This window comes from Strix uralensis, chromosome 2, assembly GCF_047716275.1.
Source record: "Strix uralensis isolate ZFMK-TIS-50842 chromosome 2, bStrUra1, whole genome shotgun sequence".
Classification (NCBI taxonomy): Eukaryota; Metazoa; Chordata; class Aves; order Strigiformes; family Strigidae; genus Strix; species Strix uralensis.
Window position 1 is genome coordinate 134,599,893 of NC_133973.1, and position 11,318 is coordinate 134,611,210.

Below are 11,318 nucleotides of genomic sequence, written 5' to 3' on the forward strand. Positions count from 1 at the left end.
CAGTGCTGAGCACAGGGGTAAGATCCCTTCCCTGTCCCTGCTGGCCACGCTAGTGCTGATACAAGCCAGGATGCCATTGGCCTTCTTGGCCACCTGGGCACACTGATGGCTCATTATCAATCAATCCCCCCCACCCAGGTCCCTCTCTGACTGGCAGCTCTCCAGCCACTCCTCCCCAAGCCTGTAGCACTGCTGGGGGTTGTTGTGACCCAAGTGCAGCACCCGGCATTTGGCCTTAGTGAAACTCCTCCAGTTGGCCTCAGCCCATCGCTCCAGCCTGTCCAGATCTCTCTGCAGAGCCTCCCTACCCTTGAGCAGATCAACACTCCCACCCAACTTGGTGTCATCTGCAAACTGACTGAGGGTGCACTCGATCTCCTCGTCGAGATCATCAGTAAAGATGTTAAACAGGAGCGGCCCCAAAACTCAGCCCTGGGGGACACCACTCGTGACCGGCCGCCAGTCGGATTTAACTCCGTTCCCCACCACTCTTTGGGCCCGGACATCCAGACAGTTTTTTACCCAGCAAAGCGTGTGCCCATCGAAGCCGCGAGCAGCCAGTTTTGCCAGGAGAATGCTGTGGGAAACGGTGTCAAAGGCCTTGCTGAAGTCAAGGTAAACAACATCCACAGCCTTTCCCTCATCCAATAAGCGGGTTGCCCTGTCATAGAAGGAGATCAGGTTTGTCAAGCAGGACCTGCCTTTCATAAACCCATGCTGACTGGGCCTGATCCCCTGGTTGTCCCACACGTGTTGTGTGATGGTACTCAGGATGAGCTGCTCCATCAGCTTCCCGGGCACTGAAGTCAAGCTGACAGGCCTGTAATTTCCTGGATCATCCTTCCGACCCTTCTTATAGATGGGCGTCACATTGGCCTATTTCCAATCTGTCGAGACCTCCCCGCTTTCCATGAACTCTGAGTTTTTCATATAAGGCCTCGTCTTGGCTCATTGCTCTGTCTGTGAAGTTTCTCAGCTTTCTTATCTTTGACTGCCACAGGTGTCTGCTGGTTTCTCTGCCCTCCCTGGGATGGACATGTCAGAGTTGCAAAAATGATGTCCTTGGGCACAATCCTGTCCAAGGCCCCTCACAGCAACGTGCACCAACTGCTGGCAGCCAGCAGCTCACAGGCATCAGGATGACATCTAACATCTCCCTTCAAGGGATGCCTCTCCCTCACCCTTGACAGGAGACGCCTCTGGAGACTGAGATTTTGTGTCCTTTTCCCAATTGCCTTGTCGATGCCCCTTCCCTAGACAGGGCTCCCAGCTGCCTGGCCTCCCTCCCCTCTCATTCCACACTCCTGGCCCTGCGATCCCAGCACTGGAGCATCTGGGGAACGAGGTGCTCACCTGGGGGAATGCTGAAATCCTTCCGCTTCTCTGGCAGGTCACTCAGGGGTAACGATGGGGTGACTGTCCCTGGCTCTGCCGCCTCCTCCTCCTCTTCTGGCGTTGGCCCTGCTTCTTCCTCATCCCGTACACTGCCAGGGGATTTTCTGGGTGTTTCTTCTTCTGTCTGGGAGCACCTGACACCAGCGTGGGCTGGGCCCCTGCTTCAGGGGCAGCGCCTGCCCTCAGCCTTGGAGCGGCTGCAGCTTCTGTTGAGGACTTGGGAGGGGCCGCGGTGTCTGGGCAGTTGTTCCCAGCCCCAGAGCCCTTCTCCCTCCTCGGAGGGCACTGGACAGGCTTTAGCAGCACCCACTAGGTGTGGGCGAGGCTCCAGCATGTTGCAGTGACCTGGGCCCCTCTGCAATTACACTTTCTCCAAACAAACCCCAAAGCTCCAATAAGGGAGGAATAAGGGAGCGAAGTTCCAATGCACCGCAGGTGCCCACGGTTCCAGGCACTTGCCCGGGCGACCCCACGCCCCCAGCCACTCGGAATTCTCCAGCCCTGGGGCCGATCTCCGGGGGATTCTCTCCAATAGCTGCTTCACCCCCAACCAAGCCTGAGCCACGGGCTGGCTCCCAGCAGTAAGACGGCAACAGGTAACGCCAACAGTCCAGGGATATTCGAAATGCCCGGAATTCTTCAACGCAGCCGTAAACAGCCCCCGGGCCGACGCCTGCATCGCCATCGATCCGCCTCCCACCGAACAGCAACACCGGAATCTTCCCTCAGCTCGCACGGGGGGAGCCGCAGCACGGGCACTCCGGTGAAGGTGATCAAACCTTCAGGGGCCAAGGGATCGCCGGGAGGCCCCGATCTGTCCCCTTCTCAGCCCAAAGGCCTGGCGGGGTTTGAACCCGGCCGCTGGCCAGTCCCCACGCAGCCGGTCGCTCACCTCCCGCCCCCGGTAACACACGGGAGGGACAAAACGGCGCGATCCGTCGGCGGAGCGAAAAAGCAGCTCCGTGCCGGTCCCAACGCAGCACTCACAAGCGACACCCGACCGGGGCGCGCACAGGCGCTTCCTCGACCGCGGCGACCGGTGCGCAGCCCCCGCCCACCCCCGGGCCGTCCCACGCGATGGACAGCTGCCCTGGCCAATCCGAGCCCGGCCCTCCAGCCGCGCTCCCGCCCAGCCCGAGGCCCGTCCCCTCTCGCCCGGCCGAGCCCAGGGCGGCTCCGCAGCGGGGGGCGGGTGGGCAGAGCCTTTCCCGCGGGGCCCGGTGCAGCTCGGGGGCGGGGCTCCCGTCTGCCCAAAACGAAGCCCCGTGGCGCCCCGAGCTGCAGCCGCTGCTCCCGGGGATGCCGGTCCCGCCCCGCCCTCTCCGGGGGTTTCTCTCTGTCCCCTGCAGTTGGGGGGCTGGGGTCCTGCCTAGCACCCAGGTCTCCCCCCAGCCCCAGGGGGGGGCTTTGCCCACCTCCTGTGCCCCCCGCCCCTGCACAGCTCTGCCAACACCCCCCCCCCGCCCCGCGCACCCCTGGGGCTGGCCACGAAACGGGGGGTGCCACAGCGTGACCCCCCCTGCTGATGCGGTCTGGGCATGCTGCTGCCACCAGCCCCGGGAAACTGTCCCCAAAAAGCACCGGGCTCGGGGGTGCCCCCCCCCTGTTTCTGCCACGGGACAAACCCCAGGAGCAGTTTCACCCCCTCCATGGGGACCCCTCGAGCAGGATCCGGGGCGCCGGCATCGCTCTGAGGGATGCTCTGGATGGGGGGGGCTGGAGTAGACCCCAGGTACAGCCCCCGCCACGCGCTGCCCCCAGCCCAGGCAGCCACAGGAACCCCCCGGGACACCCTGCACCCACAATAAGTCTTTATTCCTTTGGGGACCAGCGAAAAGCTGGGCAGGGACACCCCCAAAATCAGCCCTGCCACTGCGTGTCCGCCCCCTGCGTCCCCATCGGCACCAAGCCCCATTCCCCATTCTGCTGAAGGCCTCATCCGGGCTCCGCGGGTCCCCGTGGGGACACACCGTCCCCGTGTCCCCAGCCCCCCCATCCCGCTGCTGTCGCCGTCAAGCCGGTGGGTCCCGGTCACGACCCCGTTTCCTCACTGTGGCTCGGTGGCCTCGTGGCTCATGGGCGACCGGCCGCTGCCAGGGCCGTGGCTGCCAGGAGGAGCCCCCAGAATCACGGGGCGTCCCTGGGGACGCTCCTGCCTGGGGGTGTCACAGAGGAGGAGTCAGGGGCAGCCGGGGGTGAGGGGGGTCTGGCTGGGGGCTGCCCGCCCCGGCTGCAGCAGGTCTCTGGGCTCACCTGCGCTGAAGACACACGCCCGGCTCTGGCATCTCTTCTCTGCCGAAACAACCAACCGTCCGCACGGGCCCCGCGCTGCTCCTCCCCGTGCCGTGCCGTGTTGTACCACGCCATGCTGTGCTGTCCTGCGCCGTCCTCCGCATGCCATGCTGTGCCGTGCCACGTTACGCCCTGACATGCCGTGTCATATCACGCCATGCTGTGTTGCACCATGCCATGCCATTCAGTGCCATGCCGTGCTGCGCCGTGCCGTGCCATGCTGTGCCGTGCCGTGCCGTGCCACGCTTCGCTGCCAATCGCCCCCACTGCAAACCCCGGGGCAGAGCGGCCGGGAGACGTGCAAGGACGCACGCCCGAAGGCAAACTCCCCCCGTCCCCCTCCCCACGAGCAAGAACCCCCTTTCCCGGCAGAGCTGGTGGGAAGGGGCCACCCCCCCGTCCCCCCCCACCCCGCAGCGGGGGCGTCACCTTTCACCAGCTCGCAGTTGTAGGTGCTGCGCGCGTCCTGGGAGCGGAGCTGGATGAGGGCTCTGTTCCCATTGCGGGCGACGTCGGTGACCTCGAAGCTCTCGAAGGGCGGGATGAGGACCTCCTCCTCCCCGGGGAAGGAGGAGAAGTTGCTGATGCGGGCGCCGTAGCAGGTCTCCACCAAGAAGATGGTGTCCTGGCCAAAGAGCTGGCTGGTCTTGTTCTGGAGGGAGGTGGAGGTGAAGCGGCCGAAGCGGACGGGCTGGTGCTGCTGGGCAGTGAAGTGGACGCCCTGGACGCCCCGGTAGATGTGGTGGCAGCGGCGGGGCTGGGCGTCGTGCAGGACACACAGGGCCTCAGTCAGGAGGAAATGCAGCGTCTTGAAGCAGAAGGCGCCCAGATATTTCTCGCGGGAGCGCCCGGCCTCGCGCACGGCCGCGTTGAACTCCCGGTACAGGGGTTCCTGCAGCGTGTACGCCAGGAGGGCGACCGCGTGCTCTGGCCGCAGCGCCGGCGGCTGGGGGACGTGGCCCTGCCGGTTCCGCCGTTTGGCGGCGGCGAGGGTCCAGGCCTCAGCATAGACGCAGTTGCGGGCGAACTCGCTGCGGTTGAGCTCCTCCAGCTCCTCCTCCATCATGCGGCCGCAGCTCCGGTACTGGTCGTCGAAGGAGTCGGGGGCCATGTCCAGTGCCACCTCCTGGAGGGGGTCAAGATCTCGCCAGCGTGGGGGGGTGCCGGCTCTGACCTGGAGCCGGGGGAGTTTGAAGAAGCTTCAGCCACCGCTGTAGCCCCTCCCCTGCTACCAACAACCCCTCCACACCCACAAACCCAACCCCCCCCCCCCCCCCCCCCCCCCCCCCCCCCCGCCCTGAGCAGGAAACCCCCGGGGGATAAATTGCAGGGTGCAAGATCCCGCCAGGGGCCCGGCCCTTTCCTGCAGGACCTGAGGCCAGATCCGGCCCCGCTGACCTGCGATGCGGAGCTGGCACTGACCCTCCACCCCCCTGCCGTCACGCTGCTGAGGACGGGGCAGGTTGTGGCATGGGTGGTGCTGACGGGGGGGCATCCCCATGGGGCCGGGCCCCCACCCGCAGCCCCCGGGCTCTGGAGGGGGTCAGGAGGCAGGGTGCAGGCAGGCACAGTCCCTGCCTGCTCTGGCAGGAGCAGCTCTGGGCCAAGCAAATGTCCCCGTCGTGGTGCTTAGGGACGCGGGGCCGGACAGAGGTGACGAAGCCCAGGGGAGCTTGGAGCCAGGACCTGGGGAGACCCAGCAGAGGAGGGGGGGGCCAGCAAGGGACCCAAAGGGGAGGTTTGGCAAAGGGATGGGGAGAAGGCACATCAAGGGCTGGGTGGAAGAACCACGGCACCAGGGATGGAGAAAAGATAATTTTAATTTTTTCATGTTTTAAGATGGTGTCACCCCTGTCTGGTTCCCAGCCCTACACCCCCGTCTGCTGTCTCCAGGGTGCCCGTTGCTCCTCTGGGAACAGCGTTGTCACCTCGGGGGCTTGCGGAACCAGCAGCAGCAGCAGGACTGTAAGCACCATTCCAGCAGGCCTTGAGACACCTCCAGAGCCGGGCACTTCTGTCCGGTGCCATGTTGTTCCTGCTGATCTTGTCCCCATCCACAGCCTCGTCTGTGTCCAGGAGCCCCCGTGGCAGCTCCACTCTCTGCCCATTGAGCCACATTTTGGCTCCTGGCCGCAGCAGCTTCGCCTCCACCTCCATGCAGGTGGGGGGCTGGAGGCGCTCCTTGGGGAGGGTGCCATCGCCGCCCGCTGTTGCGACCAGCCCCTGATTGTCCTCGGGGTACTGGGTGTGTCCCGAGCTCTCTTGTGCCACCAGCTCCTCCATGGCAGCAATCCCACACTCCGGGATGCAGAAGCAGCTGTCCCCTGATGAAATGGAGCCACTCGTCGAGGAGTGTATCCAATGCGGCTGATACAAGCGCTGCCTGGGCAGGTCACAGAAGAAGCTGTCCAAGGAAACGGAGCTGGACATCAAGGGGGGGCTCGAGGAGTACATCCTCCTGGGTAGCCGCTGCCACAGGTCGCCCGTGCTTGGTGCCTTCGCGATGGCACTGCAGAGGAGCAGAGGGAAGTGAACCTGCTGCACCCCGCCGACCCCTCCGGCAGGACGGGCAGGGCACGGGCTGAGGGGCTGGGGCAGGCTCTGGGGGTCTCCCCCGGCACTCACCATGTCTCCAGGGTCAGTGCAGGCTCCTTCATTCCTCTCTTTGTTGGTGGAGAAGCCGCCCAGGAAGGAGTTTGCTCAGGCCTGCCGTGGGGTGTCGGCTGTTTGCAGGGTGCTTGGGGCCGCGACCGCTCAGCACTTGGCTTCTGCATCTGGGCTTTCGCTCTCCTTCTGCAACGTTTCTCCTTTTTCCTCATCCCCTGCAGGACCCCAAGAGCTGGGTGAGACGGGAGCAGCTCTCAGGCCCACACCACAGCCCCCACCACCACCCAACAGCATCCCACCCCCCGGCACAGTGCGGTGCAGCGTCACCTACACAGAAGCTCTTGGCCGTCGACGTAGCATTGCTCAGGACGAGCAGCACGTTGAGCATCAGTAGCGGGAGCCTCTGGGCCAGGGTGGGCCCGTTGCCACGCGCCATGACTGTGGGCCCAGTGTGGCTGTGGCCTTTTATACTGGGGCAGGCGGGCGGAGCCCCCTTTGTGACATCACAGGGCGGGCAGAGCCCCCTTTGTGACACCCGGCAGCCCCCCCTGCCACGTCCTTCCCCCTGCGAGGGGCTCAGGAGGGGCTGGGGTGTCCCCCTCGAAATCAGGGACCCCTGTGTCGGCACGGCGCGGCGCGGCACGCTTGGAGGCTCAGAGCCAAACCGCTCGGGTCCCCGGGGCCAACGTAGCTGCGAGACCCCGTAGCTGAGGCCAGGCCCCGGCGCGTTGGGACGTGGCGCTTTCTGCCTGCCTGCGTGTAACGCCCGAGATCCACGTAGGAACCTTCACGGGACCATCTTTGTGTCCCGTCCCAATGGGGGGGTAGCGAGTAGCGGGGCGTTGCCCGCCGATCCCTCTGTGCTTCCATACTTGCCATTTACTGATCAGCACTGGCCAAAGGAACGACCGCATCCGCTCCGGCTGAGGGACCTCTGACTCTTGTGCCACAGCGACGGCGGCTCTTTTTCTGCCGCAAACTGAGGTTTGGGTGTTGAGTGCTGAGAGCTTGGATTTGTGAGCCCAAAGTCTCAAGAAAAGGGGGGAGCGCATGCCTGCTAGCCGATGGCTGCCAGCAGTTGGTGCTCATTGCTGTGAGGGGCCTCGGACAGGATTGTGCCCAAGGACGTCATTTTTGCAGCTCTGATGGGTCTTGATACTGGGACTGGTGTCCCGATACACGGAATGGGGTCCTGATACTGGGGCTGGGGCCTTGATACTGGGGCCTGGGGTCTCCATACTGGGCCTGGAGTTCTGTCACTGGGTCTGGAGTCCCGATAGTGGGGCTGGGGTCTTGCTACTTGGGTGGGGCCCGATCCTGGTGCTGGGGAGCACCCACCAGAGGCAGGGGGTGGCAGCTGGATTGTGGGGCTGGATTTGGGGGTGGGGGTACAGATTTTAGGGGGGGCTAGATGCTGGACTCGGGGGGGGGATCCTGGACTGGGGGTGGGTGCTGGGCTCAGGGAGCCCCCCCCCCCCTTCCTCCCTAGCCTGCCGTGAGCTCTGGGCTGGGGTATCCCTGCAGCCCCCTCCAGCACAGCGGGGATCAGCCCCTCTGCCTGCCGCCCTGTATTAAATTTAATAAGTTGCTTTAAATTGTACTAAGTTGTAGTAAGTTGTATTAACTTGTAGCGGCCAAAATAATTCACACGTCACAATGTTCTTTCTTTCTGCAGGGCAGGGGCTGTTTATTTTCTTTAATATCTCTTTTTCTCTCTTCTTACAGTAATACATACTCATACAATAATACATACTTTTGCTCTCATCCAAGCTCTTACTTCATAATACGCAAATCAGCACCTAGACAGTCATCAATACTCTTACCCCACAGACAGTTCCACACCACGCAGGCAGTCTCGGTGCTGCCATCTTCTTCACACTAGCACGGCTTCGTATCTCTCTTCCAAGGCCTGCTTCTCCTCCAAGCCTTGCTGCTTCTCCAGGCCTCTGCGGGCCTACGCAGATCCACCTTCACCGAGCTCTCTGGCTGAGCTCTCTGGCTGAGCTCCCCAAAAGCTGACCTCTCTCCCCAAGCTGACCAACCAAAGTCCATTTGGCTAAGTATTGACTCTCCCACAGCTGTGCAGGGCTGACAGGCCAATGCCAACTTGCCTCTTAATCATTTACCAGTAAGACATAATTTGACTCTTAACAATAGAATCTCCCACAGCTGCACAGAGATGACACTCCCCCTCCCCCCCCCCCCAAGCCGGAGTGAGGGGCTCTGAGCCCCAACGAACTCACTGCAATGATGGGGGTGGCAGGTGGGGACCCCCCAGCGCAGGGTGGGGGCTGGCCCTCACTTGTCCCCCCCTCAGTGCCCCCTGTGGGGTCCCACCCGTGACCCTGCCCAGCCAGAGCGGCCATGGAACCCTGCAAGGGCTGCCCAGGGGGAGCACTGGGGGTACTGGGACACTGGGGGCACTTGGAGTACTGAGGACACTGGGGGCACTGAGAGTATTGAGGGCACTGGGAGGACTGGGGGACACTGGCAGCATAGGGGACACTGGGAGAATTGGGGGCACTGAGGGTACTGGGGGGCACTGGGAGTACTGGGGGACACTGGGAGCACTGGGAGTATTGGGGCTGTACTGGGTCTGGCTGATCCGGAATTGGTTTTCCCCTCTCTCAGCCCTCATGGTGCTGTGTTTCATGTTGGGCGCTGGCAGGGTGTTGATAGCACACTGGTGGTGTGGCTACTGCTGAGTGGTGCTTACACAGCACCAAGGATCTTTCTGACATTTCCCCCCCTGGGTGGGACGGGGTGGGCAAGATCTTGGGAGGGGACACAACCAGGACAGCTGACCCGAACTGACCAAAGGGATATTCCAGACCATCTGACGTCTGCTCAGTATAAAGCTGGGAGAAAGGAGGAAGGGGGGGGGGGTGGGGGGGGTGTCACCCTTGGTCCTCCGAGGCAACCCCTACGTGTATGGGAGCCCTGCTTCCTGAGAAGGCCCGACATCGCCTGTTCATGGGAAGTAGAGAATAAATCTGTTTTCTTTTTTGCTTCCGTGTGCGGATCTTTGCTTCGCTTTGCTTGTACTAAAACTGCTTTTGTTTTACCCACAAGTGTTGGGGTTTTTTCCTGCCTTATTTTCTTTCCCCTCTTTGGCCTGTTGAGAAAAAAGGGGGAAGGGGGGGGAAGTGACAGAGCGACTTGGTGGGTACCTGGCATTTAGCACTGGGGGGCACTTGGAGTACTGAGGACACTGGGAGCACTGGGAGTATTGGGGGCACTGAGGGTACTGGGGGGCACTGGGAGTATTGGGGGCACTGAGGGTACTGGCTGTGAGAGATGAGAAACCAGGCCTGCGAGAAACTGAGGAAAACAGCCTGAGAAAGCAAAAGTTGAGGCTGATCGAAGAAATGCCTCAAACCCTGGCAAGACAAAACTCTGAGTGACGGGTGGATGGTGGGAGGTGGAAGCTGATCAGGCTGCCCCAGTAACACAGGGTGCAGCCGGAGGAGGGAGCCCTGTGGAGACAGGACGGCTCTGCTCTGGGGCACCTGGCCAGATTTCAAGGGGCATCTGTCCAGTGAATGCCCTTTGCTTCGTTATCCCCCACATGCATGTTAAAGCCCTAACGAGGGCTAACATGATCATGCTAATTACATCACCCCAGGAAACACCTGACCCCTCCCATACATGGGATACGTAGGGATGTGGGTCGGCCTAGGGGACGGACCCAAGGGCAGTGGGTATAAATCAAGGGGGGGGGGGAAGAAAGGGGGGGCCTGGAGAGTGCAGTGAAGGGAAGAGGACGGCTGCAAGCGAAGAAGACGGCTGCCTCCTGGAACCCGCTGGTGGGATCAGCGCAGAAGCCCAGACCCATGAACCCCACCCCATTCCCTCTATCTCCCTCTTTTCCCTTTCCCATTAAGCAGTGCAAGGCGTATTGTATTGCTTGCCACAACTTGCTATATACTTAGCCAATTATCATGTGTTCAATTAGTACATTGTGGGTAGTTAATAAGTGTTTGGACTTGGAGAATTGTTGTCCGCTCCGTTGGGGATTTGTGAATCTGAGTCACTCGTCTCCCTCATCTGAGCGGGACGTGACACAGTATCACAGCTCCAGCCCCAGTATTGAGACCCCAATTCCAATATTGGAACTCCAGCCCAGTTTAAGGACCCAGCTCCCAGTATCAGCCCTCCAGCTCCAGTATCGAGCTTCAACACACATATTGGGATGCCAGTCCCAGTATCTGGCTCCCAGCCCCAGTATCAAGACCCCAGCCCCAGTATCAGGACCCCATTCCGTGTATCGGGACACCAGTCCCAGTATCAAGACCCATCAGAGCTGCAAAAATGACGTCCTTGGGCACAATCCTGTCCGAGGCCCCTCACAGCAATGAGCACCAACTGCTGGCAGCCATCGGCTAGCAGGCATGCGCTCCCCCCTTTTCTTGAGACTTTGGGCTCACAAATCCAAGCTCTCAGCACTCAACACCCAAACCTCAGTTTGCGGCAGAAAAAGAGCCGCCGTCGCTGTGGCACAAGAGTCAGAGGTCCCTCAGCCGGAGCGGATGCGGTCGTTCCTTTGGCCAGTGCTGATCAGTAAATGGCAAGTATGGAAGCACAGAGGGATCGGCGGGCAACGCCCCGCTACTCGCTACCCCCCCATTGGGACGGGACACAAAGATGGTCCCGTGAAGGTTCCTACGTGGATCTCGGGCGTTACACGCAGGCAGGCAGAAAGCGCCACGTCCCAACGCGCCGGGGCCTGGCCTCAGCTACGGGGTCTCGCAGCTACGTTGGCCCCGGGGACCCGAGCGGTTTGGCTCTGAGCCTCCAAGCGTGCCGCGCCGCGCCGTGCTGACACAGGGGTCCCTGATTTCGAGGGGGACACCCCAGCCCCTCCTGAGCCCCTCGCAGGGGGAAGGACGTGGCAGGGGGGGCTGCCGGGTGTCACAAAGGGGGCTCTGCCCGCCCTGTGATGTCACAAAGGGGGCTCCGCCCGCCTGCCCCAGTATAAAAGGCCGCAGCCACACTGGGCCCACAGTCATGGCGCGTGGCAACGG

At 62.2% G+C, this 11,318-nt stretch overlaps 2 protein-coding genes across 2 annotated transcripts; both read right to left on the minus strand.

Annotated features, from left to right (window-relative positions):
• Positions 1-3,522: 3,522 nt before the first annotated feature.
• Positions 3,523-4,798, minus strand: LOC141940281 (erythroblast NAD(P)(+)--arginine ADP-ribosyltransferase-like). Its single transcript, XM_074861066.1, has 3 exons — positions 4,117-4,798; positions 3,649-3,687; positions 3,523-3,551 (listed from the first exon to the last, which is right to left on the minus strand). Exons 1-3 carry the CDS (start codon positions 4,796-4,798, stop codon positions 3,523-3,525), a joined length of 750 nt encoding a protein of 249 aa, XP_074717167.1.
• Positions 4,799-5,504: 706 nt separating this feature from the next.
• On the minus strand, positions 5,505-8,450 carry LOC141940280 (uncharacterized). Its single transcript, XM_074861065.1, has 3 exons — positions 8,118-8,450; positions 6,313-6,509; positions 5,505-6,196 (listed from the first exon to the last, which is right to left on the minus strand). The coding sequence occupies exons 1-3, from the start codon at positions 8,160-8,162 to the stop codon at positions 5,533-5,535; spliced, it is 906 nt and encodes a 301-aa protein (XP_074717166.1). The 5' UTR covers positions 8,163-8,450; the 3' UTR covers positions 5,505-5,532.
• Between the last annotated feature and the right edge of the window lie 2,868 nt (positions 8,451-11,318).